This window comes from Narcine bancroftii, chromosome 2 (genome assembly GCF_036971445.1).
Source record: "Narcine bancroftii isolate sNarBan1 chromosome 2, sNarBan1.hap1, whole genome shotgun sequence".
NCBI lineage: Eukaryota > Metazoa > Chordata > Chondrichthyes > Torpediniformes > Narcinidae > Narcine > Narcine bancroftii.
Genome location: NC_091470.1, coordinates 331,577,208 through 331,603,023, shown reverse-complemented (window position 1 = coordinate 331,603,023; position 25,816 = coordinate 331,577,208). Strand labels below are relative to the sequence as shown.

General features: G+C 38.7%; 1 protein-coding gene across 12 annotated transcripts in view; it reads left to right on the top strand.

The window, feature by feature from the left end:
• Nucleotides 1–25,816, top strand: part of LOC138755671 (microtubule-associated protein 4-like) — a 275,424-nt gene that overhangs the window by 45,447 nt on the left and 204,161 nt on the right. For all 12 annotated transcript variants that reach the window (XM_069922064.1, XM_069922076.1, XM_069922071.1 and 9 more), the window contains exons 2-3: nt 8,663–8,929; nt 10,783–10,857. In XM_069922064.1, coding sequence (XP_069778165.1) covers nt 8,674–8,929; nt 10,783–10,857 — 331 coding nt within the window. In that variant the 5' untranslated portion in view covers nt 8,663–8,673. The remainder of the gene's footprint in view (nt 1–8,662; nt 8,930–10,782; nt 10,858–25,816) is intronic.

The window sequence follows — 25,816 nt, the reverse complement described above, 5'->3', positions numbered from 1 at the left end:
GGAAGCAAGAAAGGTGGGCACATGTGTAACCTATAAAGCACATTTAAGACCAGTATGTGGATAGGAAAGATTTAGCTGGATATGGGCTGAATGCTAGTTTGGATAGACAACTTGTTCAGAAGGGGCAGGTGTTGAATGACCCTGTTTCTGTGCTGTTAAACTCTACGGCTACTTACACAGAATGATAGGTTATCTATTAGAGATTTCAAAATTTACTGGTGACCCTTGCAATTATTTTTAATAACTCAATTTCATACCATTTTTCAGCCAGGGTAAGTTGGAGTACTATAGAATTACTTCCTTTCAATTTCCCTCTACACTCTAACAAACCTAATCCTACCCTGGCTGAAAAATGGTATGAAATTGAGTCATTTAAAATAATTGCAAGGGTCACCAGTAAATTTTGAAATCTGATAAATAACCACTCATTTTATGAAAGTAGCCATAGAGTTTAACATCTTGGAAACAGGCCCATATACCACCTGTCCTTGCTGACCAAGTTGTCTACCCATTATATTATCCTTCTGAATTATCCTCAATAATAGTTCATCAGTGTTATTATTTTATCCTCTTCCTTTTGCAATTACTCCATAAAGGGTGAAAGCTGTGTCAGCGTAATTTTACCCAACTCTGACTCTGAGTCATAGCATGAACAACTCATTTTACATCAGTAGAAGTAGTTCTGAGCACAAATTGTCATTGTTGAAATGACTCATCTGTACTTCTGCCTGGACTGAATTTGTCATGCATGTTTGTATCCTTCGGAATACTCCAAATACTATAGTCTAAGAGTCGAGAGTCAATTTATTGTCATATAATAAAACAGTATCATATACAAAATTGGTTTTGCCTGGTGTAAGGTAGACCAATTTGCCATTGGCAGAATTTGTCTGAAGTAGCTCTTACAGTCAGAGAAAGATAAGCAAAAGAGTTCCTCCCCAATTCCCTTCCAGAGGCACTGAATGTCTGTAGATTTGCATCCAGCACTTTTGCAGCCTCCATAGCCACACAGGATCTATTCCAAACTATTGGCAACCTGAGCTCCAGATTCGAACCTCCGACATGATCAGGAACTCTTCGGCACCCCCTCATATTCTGGTTCTGATTCCTGGTACCCCTTCAACCAGTTTTGAGCCAGTCTCCAGCAGTGCACAGCCTCTGGGTTCCTCACCCCAAATTGCCAGCAACCCTCCACATGTGTGGGTCTTTCAGCCGCAGAGCCCTCTCACTGGTCTGCCACCGTGGTCACCATCCCGTGGGTCTTCTCCTCTGCTTCATCTCAGTGGGTTGGTCTCCCTGTTTTCTGGTGCCCTGCTCCAGTCCTCTGCTTCCCAGGAGTCTGCAACCACCCCCCCCCCCCCCATGGCAGATGCTGATCATGATGATGCTGCCATCTTTGGTGCAGACCCTGTGGTCATGGGATTTTAAATATAAATGCCATTGGATCCTTTAATGGGCCATTCAAAACCTCTGCGGAGTTGATGGCAGTTGACTGGGTGGTTGGACCCCGTAGGAGCGCTGTATCTTCACTCCTTGCTCTCCCTGGGTCTGCACCAGTGGCAGTGCTGCCGTTACAGTGGCACTGGCAGCGCCATTATTTGGAAAGGATATCAAATTTGCTCCTGTGGTTAATCCTTTGATTTTGTTGAATACTAATTTTTCATTCTCTGTTGCTTTATGCAGAGGCTCACTATTATAAGCCTCTTTTAGGTGACCAGAATATCCTGATTTAAAGCCACATATTCTACCTGAATGCGGCTGTCAGGAGGCCACCTGAAAAGGCCTGATGAGGCTCGGAGGAGTACTCTCCAACGTTCCACCGGGAGGTACAATCTCCACATCTGAGCAGTCAGTCACCTGAGGTATCTGAATGCATTCGCCTGAAAGCGGCTGCTAGGGCGCAGGCTGATGACAATCAGCTGGCGACCAAAATCCCTGTACCTGACAGCCCCCACCGCCCCTACCCCGACGTCCTGCACTGATGAGCCAGAGTGCGCTCCGAGGTGCCTCTCCTGCAGCTGTCCTTTCAGGTGGACAGCTCAGCGCTTTCAGGGCTGCCACCTGAATGACCATTCCACAGGGCTGTATCTACTTCTGCAGGTGCATTCTTGGCAGAGAATGCACTTGAAAGCAGCTATACTCTTCCCCAACACTCCCCTCCTACTGATTATCAACACACCTGAGGCAATTTAAAATGGTCACTTTAACCTGCCAATCTGCACATTTTGGGATATGGTAGGAAACCCACATGATCACTGAGAGAAAATGTAAAGTAAACACACATCCCTTTTGGCTGCTCCACTATACAACCCCAAATACAGTAGTCATTATTCAGAGTTTGACTCTTTGTACAGTATCACTACTTTGCCAGTTTTAATCTGGATGATTTTATCCAGTTGAAACTGTTGTACCATTTGCTTGGCTTTAACTATTTTTTCAGCAAATGAACTGAAGGGAGATGTTAATTGAATATGAAAGGAGACAGCTAGGAGAAGGCAACAGGGTGGGGGGTGGGGGGGGGGGTGGGGTGGTAGCGGTTTAACATAAGCCAGAGAAGTCGATATTAATGCCATCCAGTTGGTGGGTGCCCAGTCAGAAGGTGAGCTGTTGTTCCTCCAATTGTCTTTTTGCACAAAAATGATACATTCTTAACTCTTCTCTTATCCTGTCCAATTAACACCTTTTTTGTTGGTTTGGATTCCTTCCCCAGCAGCATTGTCTGAATTCTGAGATTTCCGACTCTGGCTTATTCTGCTTATTCCTTGAAGGGCTCAGGCCTGAAACATCGACAATGTATCTTTGTCTCCTCTAGACACTGAAAAGACTGGCTGAGTTTTTACTACAAACACAGCATCTACAGACTTTCATGTTTCACTCAACCAAGGGATGTTGATTAGCATGTGAAGGAGCATAATTTACAAGTAAAATAAAGTGGGGGAGGGAGATAGGAATGGAATGTGGGATTGCTATGTTGGGAACAGAATACTTTCTGTGATGTAATAAATAAGATGTGTCGGATTAGGATTTAGCAGAAACAGGTGAAGTTAATTTTCTTTGGGCCAGTTGAACAAGATTAGATTAGCCCAGGGCAATTTAAATATTACATCATCTCTTGACCCTTCATTGTATATCTGTGGTGATTAGCAAATCTTGGAAGAGCTGAACATTTTTGGAAAGTCAGTATTATTCTCAGACCTTGTCATGTGCTCTATATGTAGCTACCTATTTCATTAGTATTTGCAGCAGTATTTATTCCAAAGCTAGACTCCAACTCATTTGCTGTACGAAAATGACAATCAGTTCTATCTCAAATATATAGGCTTGTCTGCCCCTTTTACAGCTTGTAAGAAGATCATTACCAGGGCAAATCAAATTACCAATTCAACTAATAAGTACTGGTAATTGTTATGAATTAACAACCCTTTTAATTATTTTGGGGACTAAAGGGGCTTTGTTAGCATTAACACAGGAGCAGCAATGGAAAATTCAAAATAATATTTTAATTAAACAATTAACATAATATATCTTGCTCATCTCTAAATTTAACCCCACTATTCACAAATGTAAATATGTGTGTATAACAACTGAAAAGTCGTTCTTTAAAAGTTCAACATTATTTTAGTCATGGTTGAAGGTCTTAAATTCTCAGTTCATAAATAATTTAATAATAACACTTAATAACACTTAATAAATAATAACACTTTTAAACATTATCTCTTTGGGCCTCTGTCTTTTTCAAAGAGACAGTGAAATGGTCTTCCTTATTTCAAAATTCACTGATTCTTTGTTCCCATTTTTCCCAGCTATTACACAACAACAGCATCAATTCTGTTTACTGTACCTCAACCCTGCCTTTCACAAGGTTTCAACCCCTGAGTCACAGGGGTTTTAACTTCTGTACTCTCCAAACTGAACTTTCCAAAACTGAACTCAAAATGTCTGAATTCAGTAATATATTTCTCCAAATCATGTGACCATTACATCATCACTGACGTGAGTCCCAATTCTTGGAAACCACATGACCATCAATTTTATTTCTATCAAAATTCTGTTCCTTTTTCAAAACCATCCCGTAATAACATCTGACCTCAGCTCTGTTCAAGAGGCTTAATGGCTTTGATTTAAAACAGATTACTTCCTCAGCAGTCCTTATTAAGACCCACTTGAAATCCATTAGCTCTATCTGTCCAAGATGCTGGGATTCCAAGAATGAAAATAATGGTTCTCTATAAATCTGCTGTGACCTGTGTGTGGCCCTGTACCAGCCCATAACTAAGAATATAGATAAAATATTTTAACTCAATAATTTACTTTACAAAGACATTTTGTATGAGAAATATAGTTTAACATTAAAGATTAACATAGATCTGTTACAGTATGTATAAAATCGGAACTGAAAATTAGATTCTGGCCAATAATGAAAGTGTTTGCAAGAAGTTACTTGATTAAAGCAGCAATATTGAGTCTGATATGCACTAAGATTTATAAATTTGAAGTTGTTACTTGGTTGTAGGGTGTAAACTTGAGGGTAGCCATTTCACATCACATTAGAAAAGTGTACCAATAAATGTAGAGACTTGAAGGACGACAAAGTTAAAGTTCAAATGTATTGTCAGAGTACATACATGGCATCACATACAACCTTGAGATTCTTTTCTCTGTGGGCCAGGCAGAATTTCTACTTATCGGTAGTGTAAACTGTACTCAAGAAAAGATGTGTCTACAAGAGAGAAATGTAAACAAGAAGAAAGTGCAAACACAATCTGTACAATATAGAAAATAAATACAATATTCAATAAGAAATGTGCAAAGTAGGAGTCCAAAAATGAGCCTGTGATTGAGTTTTTTGTTTAGAAATCTGATGGTGAAAGGTAGCAACTGTTCCTGAACCTGAGCATGCCCTGGGTGGTGTGGTTCCTTGATGATTGATGTTGTTGTCCAACAGCAGCATTCCACATAGATTTTATCAGTGGTGGGGAGAGTTTTTCCTGTGATGTAGTGGGTTATGTCCACTACCTTTTGCAGGGCTTTTCCACTTAGGGGTATTGATATCCCTATACGAGACTGTGATGCAGTCAGTCAGTACACTTTTTATGACACATCTGTGTAAGTTTTCCAAGGTTTTCATTGTCATACTGAACCTCTGCAAACTCCTGAGGAAGTAGAGGTGATGAGTTGCTTTCTTCACAATGACTTTAGTATGTTGGGTCCAGGAAAGATAGTGACTCCAAGGAATTTTAATCTTGCTCACCCTCTCCACCTCTGATCCTCCAATGATCACTGGATCATACACCTCTGGTTTTCCCGTTCTAAAGTCAGCTCCTTGGTTTTGGTGAGAAAACCTTTATAGCTTCTGTCTATCGCCCCCTCTACCTCCTGAATGATACAGAGTTCATCCAGCTCCAGTTCCGCAACATGGCCTGTTAAGAGCTGCAGCTAGATGCACCTCTTGCAGGTGTAGTCATCAGGGAAAACAGTGCTTTCCGAGATTTCCCACATGCTACAATCAGGCCACTAACTCCCATCTCCACTACCTAATCTTTGTTATTATGCAAACCTGACCTTGCCTGTTGTACATCCTCAGCCTCTCTCTGCTCACTGAAGCTTCTCGAACCAGTCTGTAAATTCCCACTAGTACACTCTGGGCCACCTTCACATGGTTCAATGAGAAAATATCAAGCAGAATTGGCTTGCATTCTATGGAATACATCGTGCCCTCTATAATGTTTGTGCCCTCTATAATGTTTAGGACAAAGACACTATTTTCCTTTATTTACCCCTGTGATCCACAGTTTTAAATTTGTAATCAAACAATTCATTTGTGATTCAAGTGCACATTCCAGATTTTATTCAAGGTTATTTGTATACATTTTGGTTTGATCATGTAGAAATTACAGCACTTTTTGTACATAGTCCCTTTACATCAATGGACCATAATATTTGGGACAGAGCAATGATGTGCACATTAAAGTAGTCGTGTTTAGTACAAGTACAGCGATGAAGTGCATTGAGGCCTTTGTTTTAAGGTTTTAGTGTTCATGTTCAGGACTTTTGGTAAAGGTGCAGAGGATGGTTAATGTTTGTGAAATTGCACAAAAGCAGTATTTTGCATCTGCTGAGGAGTAAGATGTATTGTAATAATAAAGTGAATATACTGAGGCGTAGAATATTCTGCAGTGTTTGTTGAGTATGGATGATTTTGAAAAATGTTGGATTGGTACTGAATTGGCAATACAGAAATTTGCGACTATGCACGTTTTGCAAATAGTGAATTGGGGCCATTGTAGGTCAGGTAAACTTTTCTTGCTGGTGTTGATTCAGATTGTTAAATAGGATACTATTTATCAATCTACCACTAGTGCTTTTTAAAAAAAAAAACCCTCTTTTCCTTTTACTAAATCTTTTGGTATTCCACAAAGAAATAAGTTGTAATCATGTGTATGCTCTTTTATGTAATGTTTCAATTTTCTTCTGATACCAATGCAATCCTGGAAGTAGTTAAGGAAATTGTCAAAGAAAACCAAATAAGAAATAAATTAAAAGGGTGAAAGGAAATATTTTACCTGGTGACAGAGAAATAGCCACAGTGGACATGACTGTTTAATTCCCTTGTCAATCAAGCTTGATCACATTTTGTGTACATAATACATCCTCAGCTCACTACTTTTCTGGAGTAATTATCGCATATGCTGCCAGTGTACAGATGACTCTTTATAAGATGGCCCCCCCAAAATTTCCATTTAAAATGGGAACAAAGAATCAGTGAATTTTGAAATAAGGAAGACCATTTCACTGTCTCTTTGAAAAATTGAGCTATACTCTCTGTATAAGACTGGCACTTACCACTGACCAGCTAATCCTGGCGCTTGGTTGAGAAGAGGCAACTCTCGTCACCACAACTCCGGAGTAGACTGAGTTTTGTCAGATTCCTATACAGTTTCACTCGGCACCCCTGCATTATTTTGGTTGCGAGAATCTGCCATGATCTACTGAGATCTTTCCTATTCATCAATTAATCAGATATATCTAACGATTTAAACACTCATCCGATTAAAAATCGAATATGAATGTTGCAGTGAAAAAGATTATATATTACCAAGCTACAATAACTAGAACTTCACTGAGTTCCATAATTAAAGGAGACCCCTCTGTCTTCCACACCCAATGACAATCGGCAGCCACCATTTCTCCCTCGTCCACAGTGAAGGTGCTGAAAGAGCCTCCACCAAGACCAAATAACCGTGCATTGGAGGTATTATCCAAGACAACAATGCCAAATCCATCAAAGAAATGGGAACCGTGGGACAGTGGAACAAAAATAATAGAAGGCGAGTAAGCTGTTATAATGTGAGCCCATCCTATCTGTGGTGTCAGTGGTTTCAGCATCCAGAGAACCCTCGTATCACAACATGTGAACAACCTCAGGGTGTACTTTCAGAGAAAAGGTCTGAGAATCATCTGCAGAATCGACCAACGTTGGAGGTTGTTTATCCAAGGCCTCCCTCCTCTCTTGTCAGCTAAACTTGACACAACCTGTGCATGGGAGAGCTGGGCCCATCTGTTTACAGATTAAGTTTGTTTGAATTAACTAAAATGGAATTCAAAAGTTATCTGCAACTTAAAAAGGCATTGATACTAACTTTGAAACATTGGTCAAATTGTTTAGACCGATTTAATCCAGTTATTTTATCCAGGAAAGTGATGAGGATATTTTTTTAGTAACCTGAATTTAAAATGTTGAACATGCAGAGATCTTTTCAACTTGGACTGGTTTGCTGAATCTTCGCTGTTAAGGTTCAGATTGCATACCTTGCCGTGGACGAGCGCTGAGACTTCGCTGTCAAGGTTCGGATTTTATACTTGCCGATCAAGCTGATCCCTGGTTTTGAGATGACACTTAAGTTTCACATTGTCCTATACTCTGGCATATCCAGCGACCAATTTTTATTGGGATAAATTGCTGCAGTTTTGTCTTCTATGTTCTCTAAAGACACGCCTATTTTCTTCAGTTAATTAATTTTGTATGCAATACAATAAACTATTTGTTGCAACCCAGGCTCAATTCCAACTCATTGGTTGATGCAGAATTGTTTTTTTAATATTTAATTTATGATTTTCCAGATTTAAACTCAGCTATCAACATTGTCTATGTTAGCATTAACAATATCAATGCCAGTTGCAATTTACAATTGTCATTTTTAAACAAAAAAAATTCCTGTAGAGTTCAAGCTTTTTCCTTCCCACTTCCCTCACCCCCTTGCCCTCTACATTTAACACTGAGTACTCAACCAAAAACAATTATACAACACACAGGACATTCACAACAAAGGTATAAAATCTACAACAGTGGTTTATGGGTTTGTTACGTCACGGCAGGCAGTTGTCAGGGTGTTTTCTTCTCTCAACTTTTCCTCAGACTACAATCCCAAGTCAATTTTTCCATAGTTGATACAGTATTGTTAATTGTTCCCATAATTAATGGGAGTGTCCCTGCAACTCCAACCTGTTAGGCTTTGTAAAACTATATGCAATTGCTAAGCTTCTATGCTTGCTCAATGGATGCATCAACAAATTAGAGGCGATTTGTTTTGATGAAGCAATTTCCCTAATGTACCAATTCATAAAATATTAAACTTTCTTTTTGTCTTCTTTCACAACACAGTTGTACTTAAGATGGCTGACTTCAATCTCATCGATGCACTACATGAAAGTACACCCAATGTTGAATTGGAAGTTAAAAGGGATTTCATTTCTTCTCTGGAGGCAGAGAAGTATGATGATGTTGTTGGAGAAAGTGTGACCAAAGAAAACTATGTTCCATTGGTGGATGAGACAAAACTGCCTCCTTCTGAGGCTGAAGGGAAAGCAGTGGGATACATGTATGGAGAAACAGGACCTCAACAAGAAACCGATGGACAATTGGCAGAAAGTGAGTGTATGCAAAATGTTTTAATTCAAACTTGTGTATGAAAGCTTAACTGTAGCATTTGTCTTTTGAATTTTGCAACTTAATTGGTTATGAACACCAATGTGCACAGGTGATCTCAAAGTAGATCAATGAAATGTAAGGAATGAGTTGCCAGAGGAAACTGTAAAGGAAGGTACAATTGAAAAATTTGGAACACATGTAAACAGGTACCTGGACAGGCCAGGTTTGGAAGGATATTGGCCAAATGCAAGTAAATTAGACAAGCTCAGATGGACAACCAAGTCGCTATAAAGGTTTTGGGGGTGAAGGGCCAGTTTCCATGCTCTTCATTGCATTGGTATTGCAGTCTTTCCAAGGATTTTGGTGGTTTAAATGCCTGGCCAATGGGTGTCACAGCTGTCTTTAGCCATAAAATATTTTGAATGTGCATTAGCCATAAAATTGATTGGGAATTGTTTCATTTTGCCTGAAGGCATCTAAGCTTTTGTTCACTTTGTTTGCAGGAAATCACTTCCTTGTCATCAGCACACTTCTTAGCACTTAATGTGTATTCAGAAAAAACATTAGCAGATTGAACCAAGAGACCATTAGTGGGTTGTATTGGTCTTGGTAGAGAGAGAAGTGAGGGAATTCTGTTTCAGAGAAGGAGCTGCGGCCTCCCCCCATCCAACCAAGGTTTGATGCTATGACTGCCAATAGAAGGTTAATTTGAGTCAACAAAGTTCATGAATGATGCGGTTTCCAAAGGAACCGGAAACATTGCAGATTGGCGATTATCAGAATGGTAGATGAGCACTGCATGATGGGTTTGGATATTGGGTACCTGAGGTGTTGGTGTTGATATAGAGGTAGTGGATGGAAGGAGTATATTGGGAGGCTTGAGTGTGGAGAGTAAGCAGTGCCAGAAATGGCTGATGTAATGGACACAAAAGTAAGTACTCTTTGAGAATGTATAGGATTGGAAGCTTATGTGATCAAATAGATAATGGGGTCGAAAGCAGCCTAGAAGAGGAACAGAATCAATAGCAGCTGAATGTGAAGGGAGAAAAAAAATTGCTAATAGGGAAACAAACCTGCAGTGGTCTGATGTATGCTTCTCACATTGGTGTTTTTCTCCTCTCATCATCACCAGTCCAAATGACAGAAAGGAGACAATATTTCTGTTTACAGGAAAAGGGAAGTCAGCTGACTTTGACATAAAAGCAGTTAAGGTGGCCTTAGCAAAACTGAGATGGTGGTCAAATGGAAAACTGTCTGGTCCCTATTATAAAGGGTGATGGCTTGATTGAATTTCTGTGCCATTGACATGGAACTTAACTGCAGCCATTACTCAGAAGCATCTCAAAGGGGGATTAAAAAAAAAAGAAATCCAATGGAGAAGAATGGATGAATGGACAGAAAAAGAAGTTGGATTACTGAAAATTATTGAATTCTGATGCATAACCATGACACTTGGCACTCTTGGACAATTGATTTTTTAGTCTTTAGAAATTTGGGTGACAAATATTGGATTTGGCTTGCTAGCCATCATAAATTAATAAAAGAGACATCTCTTCATGACTTGGCTAATCATTCAAGCTTCTCTTGTTCATTGTGACACAATAATGAATGCAATGCAAAACTGGATGGCATCATGAGAATAGTGTGCTCATTTCTCTATTCTTAATTGCTCTATAGGGTAAGGTGAACAAATACATTTTCCAGAAACTTCAGTAGTTTTTGGTTTTCTTCCCCTTCTAGACATGCAAGTGCTTATTTGTCTGTTTTGACAACTATAGTTAAAAGAGTGCTGTGATTCATGCCCTTCATGTTGTGCAGTGACTGACTGTGAATGTAAATGTGAAAATTTACAGACTCTAAAGCAAATGAACGAGGACCAGGGGAGCTGCCCAATGGGGAGCATGGAGGAGGGCCAGCTGATATCACAGGTATGCTTGAACTGGAAACCTCCATATTCCTACTTCTTGCAAGAATTGATTTGGACACCTTTGCTTGATTATTTTTGATGTGTTGACTCTGTCTTGGGATAAAAATTCTTTCTCTATCAATTTTCTCCTATTCTTATTAGACTAAGATCCAGCAGGTATCTTTCCAGTTTATCATGATGAACATGGAAGCAATGAATCATTTTTCCCTGTTGAAGCTAAACAAATTCTGCTGGAGGAACTCGGCAGGTTAAGCAGCATCAGTTGGAGAAAAGAAACGGTCAATGTTTCGCGCTGAAACTTTATTGAGACTTTATTTTTCTCCATTTGATTCTGCGTGACCTGCTAAGTTCCTTCAGCAAATTGTATTTAGCTTCAAATTCCAGTGCCTGCAGCAGGATGTTGACCTATCTTGGCCTGCCTGTATAATTCAACTTCAAATAAGGATTCTTAAAATTGGTAGGTCCAGAAGCACGTCACCATTTTTACATTCTTACCTTGGATCTTCTGAGGCTTTTTGCAGTACTCCTATAGTTGCTTTAATGATTTCTTGCAAAACAAGATAGTTTGCACATCCACTTTAACAATTTGCTAATCTCTTAATTCTGTCCCCTTCTGGCTCTCCTAAATCCTTCAAATTCCTTCCTTTTTAATTTGGAATCTCCTGAGCCCTTCCTGACTTTTGCTTCTTAAACCCTGTATATACTTCATTCATCCTCTTGACAAACTGTTCAGTGTCTTTTGTCTACAATAGTTCCTTTATCCTACAGTTTTTTTCCTTGTTTCAGTGGGATAAACCTATTCAGAACCTTTTGCAAGTAGTCCCTAATTATCCTTTAAATTTCCCTAAGAACATCTGTTCCCAATTTAGATTTCAGATATATTGTCACTTACAACTCTGAGATTCTTTTTCTGTGGGCGAGGCAGAATTACCACGAATTGGTAATCCCAAAAAAACTTTACACAGCGAATATATGTAAACAAATAAAGAACTGTAAACAGATAACAAATGTATACAATCTGCAAATCAGAGAAAAAAAAATGCACAAGTAGAAGCCTTAAAAGAGTTCCTAGGCCTTTTTTTATAGTGGTTTTAAAAAAAGTGAATGTAAAGGCAGATATTCTCCACCTTCAGATCACTGCACCTACCTTTATAAAAACACTGGTGGTGGGTGCTCGATGTGGACTCCAATCCTTCCAGGGGGTCACTCCCAGAGGTGGAGTAAGTTGCTTAGGGCGGGTCTGATGATGTTATCATCCCGCAATCCAGGAGCCAGCACTAGAACTCCCACAGTGATTGATGCTGGGGTTAGGGCTCCCTCCTGCCATCCGGAAATATTCTCTTCCCATTCCCCCTCCATCCCTTGCTCCTTCACTGAGCTGGGCTGGAAGGAGACAGACAAGGACGTGGTGGAGCCTGGTGGGGTGACCCTCTTTTTGTTTTAATGCGGGATCAATGTCTGTCTTTGTTACCCATAATGCCCTATGCAGCTGGAACTGCTCTGCGTTTCTCAGAGCTGCTCCAGCTACGTGGGGGAATTACGGTTATCAAAGATGGCCATTGCTCAGTGTGTATATTCGACCTACTGCACCACTCACCCTGTCGCCTTCAGCTCTGGAGGACAGCACCTGATGCCGGTCTCCATAAAAGCAATGCTGCAGTAGCCTTAGGCCTTTTTCATAAAAGGTAAGTCTGCCTTTTTTCCCCTTATTCAGCCAGCTGCAATGTCGCATCACTCCATAAAAAGGGTTCCTGATTGTTGTCGAGGAGTATGATGATGGACAGGTAGCAGCTGTTCCTGATGGTGTTACTGGTGGTGCGAGTATTTTGGCACCTATACCTTTTTCCTGATGACAGCAGCAAGAAGAGATCATGTGCTGGGTCGTGTGGATCTTTGATGACTGCTGCTGCTCTCCGACGGCAATGGTTCCATGTAGATATTCTCGACAGTGGGGAGTGTTTTGCCTAATTGCATTATAATTAGCCCTTCCCCAATTAAATACTTTTCCATTGTTTCTGCTCCTATCTTTGTCCATAGCTAGGCTTAAGGTCAGGGAATTGTGGTTACTGTCTTTGAAATGCTCACCCACCAAGAGTTCTGTCCCCTCACCAGGTTTGTTACCCAGTATGGTGCATCCTCTAGTTGGCTTGAGCACGTGCTGTGTCAGGAATCCATTTTAGACACACCTCAAATTCTCCACCATCTAAACCTTTTGCACTCGAGGAGGTGCCAGTCAATATAGGGAAAGTTGAAGCCTCCATAACAACAATTCTGTTGTTTATTTTTGTTTGTTTTGCACCTTTCTAAACTCTGCCCACTCTCTGCCCCTCAGGGCCCAATCGGTATTGGAGGCTTCTCAAATGCTTGCAACATAATGATCACTCTCTTCCACCTAGACTGTCTCGGGAGACGATTCTTTCACAATCCCATCCCTTTCTGCAGCTGTGATACTATCCCTGATTATCAATGCTACTGTCCAACCTCTTTCTTCTCCCTCCCTTTTGAAACATCTGAATCCCAGAACCTGAAGGAGCCAATCCATGTGACAGCCAACTTTCTGTAATGGCTACAACACTGTAATTTCCCCATCCATGCTCTGAGTTAAAGAGTAGCTGAAGGCAACCCTGCCAATGCTGGAGCAATGAAAACTGACTGTGATTAAGATTTGAAGAAGTGCAACTATGGGACTGGAGGAGATTTTGATATGGATGATGTATGATATATAAACAAAAATGAGTATTTTTTTAATAAAAGGTGTTATTTAACAGGGATTGCACAGTTCATGGATGAAAAACCTGAAACAAATAAGTACTTGGACACCAGAGCTTCAGATGGCAAATTTATGGAACATATAACATGTAGGTCAGGAGGGCGTTTGGAGTAGTTAAATAGTTTGCTAGGGTTAAGAAAATAGTCCTTAACAATCGCAGTTGTCTTCCTTAGTTGAAGGTAGGATTTCAACCATTGGAGTGTATACTCCTGCCGTTATGTCACACTTGCTACGCATCTGGAATTCTGGATGAGGTACCAATTGGATTTGCTGTTTTTATTTTGTGGACGAGGTCTACCTCACACTTTTCCACATGGGCATTAAAGGTGTACTAGAACTGTTTGGTTAAAGGATCTGCTAGTGCAAGAGAAGATGTTTTCAGTACTATAGCTGGATATTTTAAGTCCAGAACTTTGCGTGTATCCAATGTAGTTACCTGTTACTTAATTTAATTTCACTGGAATGATGATTTTGAGGACGATGGGAGGAAACTAAAGTGCGAATATTCACTAGGGGATATCATGCCCTGTCATCTCATTTATTGTCCACTACAATTCAAGACTAGCAGGTTTGCAGTTTTGTTTTGGGATTCTTGAACCACTATTTAGCTGGCATATACTCTTTAACTCCACTATGTTGGTATCTCATTTCTGGAAATGTCAGATCCTTGTCCTGGAATTTTCTTCAATATTTCTCAGTGAAATAGGTTTAATTCTTTGGGTTTATGACAGATGAGAATAAAAAGGGAAACGTTGGTGAAATAGATTTTACTGCTGGTGACCTTCAATATCTTGTGGATTCCTAGTTTTGAGCTGTGATCTTTTCTGAATTGGTTCCATTTTCTTTGGCTTGGCTTCTCGGACGAAGATTTATGGAGGGGTAATGTCCACGTCAGCTGCAGGCTCGTTTGTGGCTGACAAGTCCGATGCGGGACAGGCAGACACGGTTGCAAGGGAAAATTGGTTGGTTGGGGTTGGGTGTTGGGTTTTTCCTCCTTTGTCTTTTGTCAGTGAGGTGAGCTCTGCGGTCTTCAAAGGAGGTTGCTGCCCGCCGAACTGCGAGGCGCCAAGATGCACGGTTTGAGGCGATATCAGCCCACTGGCGGTGGTCAATGTGGCAGGCACCAAGAGATTTCTTTAGGCAGTCCTTGTACCTCTTCTTTGGTGCACCTCTGTTACGGTGGCCAGTGGAGAGCTCGCCATATAACACGATCTTGGGAAGGCAATGGTCCTCCATTCTGGAGACGTGACCTGCCCAGCGCAGTTGGATCTTCAGCAGCGTGGATTCGATGCTGTCGGTCTCTGCCATCTCGAGTACTTCGATGTTAGGGATGAAGTCGCTCCAATGAATGTTGAGGATGGAGCGGAGACGACGCTGGTGGAAGCGTTCTAGGAGCCATAGATGATGTCGGTAGAGGACCCATGATTCGGAGCCGAACAGGAGTGTGGGTATGACAACGGCTCTGTATACGCTTATCTTTGTGAGGTTTTTCAGTTGGTTGTTTTTCCAGACTCTTTTGTGTAGTCTTCCAAAGGCGCTATTTGCCTTGGCGAGTCTGTTGTCTATCTCGTTGTCGATCCTTGCATCCGATGAAATGATGCAGCCGAGATAGTTGTAATGCACCTAGCAGGCAGCTGTACTTTTCAGCTCCTGGTCAGTGGTAAAAGGCCACTGCCTATTACAAGTAGATTTGATGCCCTTGTAACTCTTTTCAAAACATGTTCAACTCTTGGAATGCAGATTCATCAGCTTGCATTAAATGGCACTCAACATGAAGTTTCTTTACTCATATTTGACTTAATGTCATGAGACAAAGTTGTCACCTTTTGTTTTGTGATTTTGTTGTTTTGCTGCTAAGATCTGCAAATAGCAAAGCATTATAATGTAGAAGACTTGAACTTTCTTTGAAAATGACTGTTTTTAGTAATTTTCAGGCTGGTGTTTGAATCTGTGAGACAGTTCTCCTAATTTAAGTACAAGTTCCTAGAGAATTGAGAAGGTGTTTCTGGATAGTCTACCTGTTTTATTTCTCTAATATTTTGTAGTGATTAGATACAAGAAGTTGGGCCATTTTAAAGGGCAGTCAAGAATTGATTAAAATAGGAGGAGTCACGTGATGGAGTAGTGACTGGTAGGATAATACCAGCCCTCTCCAGAAAAGAAGAAAAAAGTGAAGAAAAGACAAAGTTCAATAAATACAAAATATAAGAAATAAAAGATAAAGTTGTAGAGAAAAGAAAGAAAATGGCACCCAAGAAGGAAAAAGTTAAAACAATGGGAGAAAAAAAAGACGCTGAAAAAGGAAGAAGGCCTTACCTGCATGAAGAAACAGGGACCCATGGTGGAGAAGAGCGCCCGATCTCCGAGGTTGGTGACGGCCCTGCGGAGTCGCGACCCCCCCCCCCGACCACTGGACTGCAGAAATGGCTCTCTGAGCCAAACAAAAGTGCGCAAACTAAGGAGAAGGAGAACACCAACAGGTGCGGGGGCTCAGCCGAGGAGCGAGCAACCACAGCGCAACCAGCTGAGGGATGCCCAACACCAGGCCTCTCAGCTAGAAGAGGAAAGTGGCAGGAGAGGGAGTGAAAGGAAAGAGGAGCAGCAGCAGGAGGCTCAGATGAGCAGCTCAGAAGAAGAGGACCAACAACAAAAGGCCAAGCAAGAAGAGGCCCGACAAAGTGAGACAAGCAACTCATCAGGAAAGTCAGAAGAGATACAGATACAAAGAAGAGAAGAAGACACAAACACAGGTACAGACAGAAGAAGAGGAAGAAGACCAAGGTCTTCACAGAGAAATAGAAGGTAAAACAGATGGACAGAATATAGATGAAGCTTTTTTTCAAGAACAAATGAGAGCATTAAAAGAATGGTTGTCATTAGAATTTAGTGCAATTAAAAGAAAAATGAAAAGAACAGAAGATAAAGTGCAAAGATTAGAGTTAGTCATGACAGAAATAGGGAAAAGAGTAGAAAATGTGGAAGAATGAGAAATGGCTCTAGAAATGGAAGTAAATGACAAGAAGAAAATTGGAAGAAAGTGATAAAAAAAATTAGTCACAAGAGTTGTTAGCTCAGAAAATTGATATGTTGGAAAATTATAGTAGGCGAAACAACATAAAAATAGTGGGCCTAAAGGAAGATGAAGGTGGCACAGGTATGAAGGAATTTATAAAAGAATGGATCCCAAAGTCCTGGGAATGACAGAAATGCAGGAAGGAATGGAAATAGAAAGGGCACACAGAACTCTAGCTCCGAAATCACAGACAAATCAAAAACCAAGATCCGTTTTAGTAAAATTTTTGAGATTAATGTCAAGAGAAAATATACTGGAGTGGGCAAGGAATAAAACTAAAGAAGACAATAAACCATTGGAATACAAGGATCAAAAAATATTACTCAGACATAAGTTTTAAACTCTTAAAAAAGAGGAAGGAGTTTCATACAGAAAAATCGATCCTATGGAAAAAAGGTTATAAATTTATGTTAAGACATCCAGCTGTGCTTAAAATATTTATCCCTGGGGAGAAAAACAGACTGTTCTTGGATCCGGAGGAAGCACAGAATTTGCAGAACGCTTGCAGGACAGAAGGAGAGATGAAGAAATGTAACAAGAATGAAGAACGGTGATAAAACATATATAAAGATGTAAAAACAATGTATAAGTAAAGAACTAATGAAGGGAAAGAAGGGAAGAAAGGAAATAAGGGTGGGAAAAAAAGGGAGAATTTTGTTTTATGTGTATATATAAAAATAAAAACAATTTTTTAAAATGTGTTTGTTGTGGGGTGGAGAGAATAACCGTCACTGCGAAATCAGTTGATGCTTGCGAGCAGGTTCGCAATCTAAATGGAAAGGGGAGTTGTGGTTGCCCAGCAAGGGATAAGAGGCATTTCGGGGGGTGGGGGGAATATTTGGGGTTAAGGGAATATTGGATGCAGGAGTTGTTAGAGTATTTAATGTTTTAAATGTGATGTCATACATTGAGTTTAAAAAGGGAAAACTGAGATGAAAAGGGGGAGGGTGGTGGTGAGGAAGCAGAAATGAGGTGTAAACAGGATATGAGATGGCCATGTTGAACTATATGACTATAAACATAAATGGAATACATAATCAAATTAAAAGGAAGAGGCTATAAAATTTACTGAAAAAAGAAAAAAATAGATATAGCATTTGTGCAGGAAAAAAACTGAAGTGGAACATAAATTAAAGAGAGACTGGGTAGGGCACGTAGTGGCAACATCATATAATTCAAAAGCTAGAGGTGTAGCTATATTAATTAATAAAAATGTACCAATCAAAATAGAGGAGGAAATAATAGATCTAGCAGGGTGGTATGTAATGAAGAATTTTGGAATTTTCTCAATATATATGCACCTAATGAAGAGGATCATGCAAGATATTTTTTGAAGATTGTAGATACACAAGGAAATATATTGATAGGAGGGGATTTTAACTTTAATTTGGATTCAATGTGGGATAAAACTGGACAAAAGACTAGCAAAAAGAATAAAGTGGCCAAATTTATGGTAAAATCAATGCAGGAAATGAAACTTGGGGATATATGAAGGAGGCAGCACCTCATATTATTCAAGTAGGCATAAAACATACTCAAGGATTGATATGTTTTTGTTGTCAGCTCATATTCAAGGGAGAGTTAGGAAAACTGAATATAAAACTAGATTACTATCTGATCATTCACCCCTGTTATTAGCAATAGAACTGGAGGACATCCCACCAAGAACATATAGATGGCAGGAATTTGGAGAGTTTATTGAATGCCAAATTAAAACATATTTTGAAATAAATATGGAATCAGTGAAAGACAAATTTGTATTCTGCATTGAAAGCCTTCAATAGAGGGCAGATAATAAATTACGTAACTAAGATGAAAAAGGACTACAATCGAGAAATAGAGCAGTTGGAAAGGGAGATAGTAAGTACAGGAAAGGTATTAGTAAAAAGGGATGATATAACAAAAATGAGAGAATTGGTGGACAAAAAAATAAAATACGAAACATTACAAGCGTATAAGGTAGAGAAGAACATAATGAAAATAAAGCAAAAGTATTACGAACTAGAAGAAAAAAAACACATAAAATATTAGCCTGGCAACTTAAAACAGAACAAACTAAAAGAACTGTATTGGCATCAAGGAAAAAGGACAAACAAATTACATATAATCCAATAGAGATTAATGAGAACTTTAAGGAATTTTATGAACAATTATACCAAACTGAGAATGAGGGGAAAGATGATAAAGTAGAAGAGTTTTTAGCTAAAATTGAACTGCTGAAATTGCAAGAAGAGGAACAAAACAAACTGATAAAATAATTTGAAATAGAGGAAGTACAGGATGTATTAAAAAAGCTGCTGAATAATAAAACGCCTGGAGCAGATGGATTCCCAATAGAATTCTATAAAATATTTACGTAATTTCCTCTCCTGGAAGTAATGAACCAGATAAAAGAAACACAAAACTTGCCAGATTCATGTAAGACAGCAATAATTACAGTAATATGAAAGACTGGGAAGGATCCACTAACACCAACATCATATAGACCAATATCTCTACTTAATTCAGATTATAAGATAATCGCGAAATTATTAGTAAACAGATTGGCCGATTGAGTACCAAAAATAGTAAAACAAGATCAAACTGGATTTATTAAGAAAAAACGAACAGCGGATAACGGTTGTAAATTTATTAATCTAATTCATGCAGTTCAAGGAAATAAGAAGCCAACGGTGGTTGTTGCTTTAGACACAGAAAAAGCCTTTGACAGAGTAGAATGGAATTATTTATTCAAAGTATTAGAGGTTCAATCTACCAGAAAAATATATTAATTGGATTAAAGCATTATATAATGGACCATTGGCGAAGGTAACAGTAAATGGATAAGTATCGAACCAATTTAAATTAAGTAGGACAACTAGGCAGGGATGTCCATTATCCCCCTCACTATTCGGTTTAGCAATAGAACCATTAGCAGAACTGATAAGAACAGAAAATAAAATAAAAGGGATTAAAAATAAAGTATAAAATCAGTTTATTTGCAGATGACATCATAGTATACTTAACAGAACCAGAATTAAAAGAATTACATAAGAAATTGAAGGAGTATGGAGAAATATCGGGGTACAAGATCAATTCAAATAAAAGTGAAGTGATGCCAATGAGTAATGCGGACTATACAGAATTTAAAAAAGAATCACCATTTAAATGGCAAACACAAGCAATCTGATACCTAGATATTAGGTTAGATAATAACTTAAGCCACCTGTACAAATTAAATCATCTGCCACAAATAAATTGCAGGAAGACTTAGAACATTGGAAAGAATTACCGCTAACATTGATAGGGAGGGTAAATTGCATTAAAATGAATGTCTTCCCAAGGATACAATACTTATTTCAATCATTACCAATTCCCTTAACAAAGAAATTCTTTAATGAATGAAAGAGAATAATAAGGAAATTCTTGTGGAAAGGGGGGAAACCGAGGATAGCATTAGATAAATTAACAGAGAGGTACAACCAAGGTGGTTTGCAGTTACCAAACTTTAAAAATTATTATAGAGCAGCACAATTAAGGTATTTATCAGATTTTTACCAGACAAGGGAAAAACCAGACTGGACTAAGATAGAACTAGATAAAATAGGGGAAAAGGTACTGGAACATATACTTTATAAGTGGGATGAAAAGCTGATACAATATAAAAGCTCACCAGTACTGCATCATTTTCTCAATATATGGAAGAAGTTTCACTTAGAAAGGAAAAAAACAAATTACCAAATACCAAAATTATTATTGACACAAAATCCACTAATCCCTTTTACAATAGACAACCTTTCCTTTGGAGAATGGGAGAGAAAAGGAATCAAAAGAATAGAAAATTGTTTTTTGGGAAATAATTTATTAACATTTGAACAGTTGAAGTACAAATATGGAATAACTCATGGTACAATGTTTGCATATCATCAATTGAAAGTTTATTTAAAGGATAAATTGGGAAACAGACTGAGATTACCAGAAGGAAGCAGCTTTGAACATGTGATTACAGACACAATGATAATTAAAAGATTTATAACGAACATGTACATAAACTTCAAGATGAGGAAAAAGATGAAATAAGCTATAAACCCAAACAAAAGTGGGAAAAGGATTTAAACATAAAGATAACTTTTCCCATGTTTCATTTTTGTGTTCTGGAACTATGAAGAATATAATAAACATAAGGTTATGCATGATACGGTATAAATGGTTACACAGATTATATTATCACGCCCCCAAATTTTTTAAAAAGGGATCCAACGTTATCAGATAGATGTTTTCGCTGTAAGAAGGAAATGGGAACAACAGTAGATGCAATTTGGGCATGTGAAAATGTTTTGGGAAGATCTAAATCAGATATTAAATAAAATCACAAAATAACATACTAAAAAATCCAGAGATCTTTCTTCTAAGTAATAAGAAATTAGGCCTCAAATTGGATAAAGCACAAAAAAGATTTATTATGATAGCCTGAGCAGTAGCAAAAAAATGTATAATCTCAACTTGGAAAATGGAAGAGAGCCTGAGAATACAACAATGGTACATGGAAATGAATAAATGTATTCCATTGGAAAAAATAGCATATAATTTAAAAAAGTCACATTATTTGAACAAATTTGGGAACCTTACATGGAACATATCAGAGAGGGCTTGCCTTGGATGTCCACCCCCTAAAACGATAAGAAGACAAAACTACTTGATCCAGTGTGTAAAAGTAGATGACACATTTTTGTTTATTTTTCATTGTGTGATGACATTGTTTAATGGTTTTATTGTATTGTATATGTTGAATATTTATTGGTTTTGGAGGGGGGTGGGAAGGGGGGGAGGGAAGGTAGGGGGGGGAAAAAGGGAGAAAATGCCACTGTATATTTAATGAGAAACGTTTGTATATATTTTGGTTGATATGGTTCAACGAATGAAAAATAAAAAATCATTTAAAACAAAATTTATTAAAATACAGTAAAACTCCAATAATTCAGTAAAACTCTGACAGTTCATTATCCTATTATTTGAAAATGTTGATGGTTCAGCATCTGGCTCACCAGGTTCTGTTTATTGGTCTTACTTTAGATCTATCTGACCTCCATTCCCATGCTTCTTTAAAACTCATTAGGTTTTTGCCAATTTTCTTTAAACCAACTTGCTTCACTGCAAATTTTATCTTATTGGGGAATTGTATCTTTTTTTTTAAAAAAAAAAAAAAAGTGCTTTGGTTGATTTGTAGGAGTATTATCCATTTCAGTCCTAGGTATATGATATTTGGTATTTTATTCTAGAATTGGAGATGCTACATTCTGGCTGAATTGTAGAAGTACGATATTTTCTTCCTTAAATCTATTTTTAGTGCAGTCCAATAGTTTCATAATCTCTGTTGCTATCTTTTAATTCCAGATTATTTAATCTACTGAGTTTTTAATTCTCTGGATCTGTCTCGACCTCTGGGTCATTAGTTCAAAATTTAATTTCCTTTATTGTTTTTAAACTTAAATTCATCTGTGACCCTCCTTTGGAACTTTTCTAGTTACTTAATAAAGTTAATCAAGTGAGGAGATGACAATTGGCACGAGTTCTAACCAATGTTAAATACTTTTTTTTGTTGTTCTTGGTTTCTGTACCAGGCGTAAAACATAAACATTACCACATCAGAAATAGGAGCCGGAGTAGGCTATCTGGACCTATCGTGTCTGATCTGCCTTTCAATAATATTGTAGCCTGTCACCCAAACCCTGTCAGCTGAAAAGGGGGCAGAAAAGATTTGTATTGCCAGGACTTGAGGAGAGACTGGATAAACTAGAACTTTTCCCTCTGGAGTTTAGGAGGTCTGAGGGGTGTCCTCATAAAGGTATATAAAATGACAGGCACAGATAACATAAATAGTCATTTTTGTTTAGATCCTGCGAAAAAGGCTAGAGGGTATATATTTAACCTGAGGAAAATGATTTAATAGGGATTCGACAGATTTTCTTTTTCACACAGTGATAACATAGCACAGTGCAGGCCTTTCAGCCCTCAGTGTTGTGCCAAATCATATATTTCTTGATACAGAAGGTACTAAAAACTCTCTATCCCATAACCCTCTATTTTTCTTTCATCCACGTGTCTGTCCAAGAGTCTCTAAAATGCCCCAAATGTTTCAGCCTCCACCACTATCCCTGGCAAGGCATTCCACAACTCTCTTGTTGTGGACTTACCCTGATGTCACCCCTAAACTTCCCTCCCTTAACTTTGTACATGTGTCCTCTTGTGTTTGCTGATCCTTCCCTGGGGAACAGGTGCTGGCTGTCTACCCTATCAATGCCTCTCATAATCTTGTAGACCTCTATCAAGTCTCCTCTCATCTTTCTACAGTCCAAAGAGAAGAATGCTAACCTTACCTCCTAATACTTGTTTCCCAATGCAGGTAATATCCTCTGCATCCTCTCCAAAGCCTCCATGTACTTTCTATAAGTATGTGGAATAATTAGAGGAAGTGGTAGAGATGGGTACAACTGCAACATTCAAAAGATATGCAGATAGATACATGGATAAGAAACATTAGAGAGAGATACGGACAGGCAAATGAGATTAGTTCAGGGAGACAACTTGGTCAGTCTGGAAGAGTTGGGCTAAAGGGCATGTTTCTTTGTTGTAAAACTCCATGATTCTAATTCTTTTGATGGCAAATTTCAAATTCCAAATTTGAATCCTTCCTTTACCACCCCACTGCATTTGATGAAATTTGCTCTATGGTGAAATATAACCTGGCTGTAGCTCCATGTATTATTTATTTTTTTTGTAGGGTCAGTTGTAAATAAGGTGTCAGAATGGAGGAAGCTGGTCAGTAGAAGACTATATTGGTGGTCTTTGATCATATTATCCAATATGTCCACCTGACAGACATAGGTTAGAATTTCTGTGAATTTATAATGTACACAGGTAAATGAAAGACTATTTTAGAAAAAAATTCTTTTGAAAGTAGTTTTTAGGGTATGGAGTTGCCTTGCAGGTCATAATTCAGTTATAATTCAGTTATGCATAAAAGTTATCTACTGAGCCATGATAGAGAGTAGTTGAATCTAGGAGACTGATTTATCTCCTGTCAAATAATTGGGCTACAGAGTAGAGAGGCAGGTTGAAAACCCCAGCTACAAGCCAATGACTGGAGATGATCAAAGAAGGGATCTTGATTTCTATTTCTGATTGTATTTCCTGTTTGAGAAAAGAACATTACAGTACAATACAGGCCCTTCAGCCCATGATGTTGTGTTAACCTATATAAACCTACTCCACAACAATCTAAGCCTTTCCTATCTCACACGCATAATACTCTATTTTTCATACATCCATGTGCCTATCTAAGAGTCTTTTAAATATCCCTTTTGTACCAGCCTTTACTACCATCCCTGGCAGTGCATTCCAGGCACCCACCATTCTTGTGTTTTTTTAAAAAAAAAACTCTTCTCCACTTATTTTAAACAGTTGTCTTCTGGTATTTACCTGCTTTCAACCCTAACTAAGCTCCTCAGTGTTGTGTACCTCTGTTTTGTCATCTCTCATCCACCATTGCTTCAAAGAGAAGAGGCATGGGTCAATCAACCTTACTTCAAAAGGCATGTTCTCAAATTCAGATAACATTCTTGTAAATCTCCTCTGCACCCTCTCTAAAGTATCCACATCCTTTTTGTAAAGAAGGAACTAGAATTGATCGCAGTACTCCAAGAATGGTTGAAGAATTTTATAGAGCTGCAACATTACCTCTGGCTCTTGAACTCCATACCTTGACTAATGAAGACCATCATACCATATGCCTTCTTAACCACTCTATGAAGTTGCATAGCAACCTTGAGGGATCTATAGATCTGGACCCAAAGATCGCTGTGTTTCTCCATATTGTTAAGAATCCTGCCATTAGCCATGCATTCTGGCTTCAAGTTCAACCTTCCAAAGTGCATCACTTCATACTTTTTGATTTAAGAAAATGCAGAATATAAGACTCAATAAATATAATTGCAATAATACATTGAATATAAAATCATAGAAAAACATTCATGTCTGATTTTTTTTAAAAAAAGGAAAGGAGAGTCCCTCTTCTCCCAATGCCCTCTCCCCAGATTCGAAAGAAAAGGGAAATAGACAGCAGAGAATAGAAATAAAAAGAAAGAAAATAAAAAAGAAAAAGCAACAGAAGAAGCAAGGCTCGATATCTTGCATCACTTCATACTTTTTTTTATTTGACTCTTATCTGCCACTTCACCACACAACTTTGCATCCTTTCAATATCCTGTTATAATCTGACAACTTTTCACACTATACACAACATCTCCAACATTAGCTTCATCTGCAAACTTACTGAGTCTCCCCACCCGCCCCCCCTCCCCCCCCCCCCGCTTCAATTATTTGACCAAATCATTTATAAAATTCAAAGAGCAGGGTTCCCAGAACAGATCTCTGTGGAACGTCACGTCAATAGCTTCCAGGCAGAATACCGCCATCTACTACCACCCTCTTCCTTGTGTAAGCAAGCCACTTCAAAAATCCATGCAGCCAAGGTTCTGTAGATCCCATACTTTCTGAATGAGCCAACCATAGAGCACCTTGTCAAATGTCTTACTAAATCTCGTATGCCTAACATCCACCATCTTGCCTTCATCAATTCTTTTGCCACCTCCTTGAAAACAATATGATTCATGATCTTCCCCTCACAAATCCATGGTGACTATCCCTGAGAGAACTATGTTTCTCTAAATGCTCATAAATCCTGTCCCTAGGAATTCACTCCAATCAGTTCTTTATCACTGATCAGTACTACTCTTAGACATCCTTTTATTCTGCAAAGACATCTAGAACGCCTTGATCCTTCTTGCTAAGGCTTTCTCATGCTCCCTTCTATCTCTCCTATCCTTGAAGTTCGTTTCTGGCTACCATATAATTCTCATGAGCCCTTCCTGATTTTTGTTTCTGAAACCTTGTGTATGTTTCCTTCTTTTCATTAGCTATCCCACCTCTTCTGTCCACCATGGCTTCTTTATCCTACCATCTTTTCCTTGTCTTATTGAGATAAACCTAACCAGAGATCTACAGCTGTTTGTCTGCAGCTAGAATATTAACTTCCTCATTGGCGGTCTCAGATCTGTGGATCAGCAACAACACATTCCC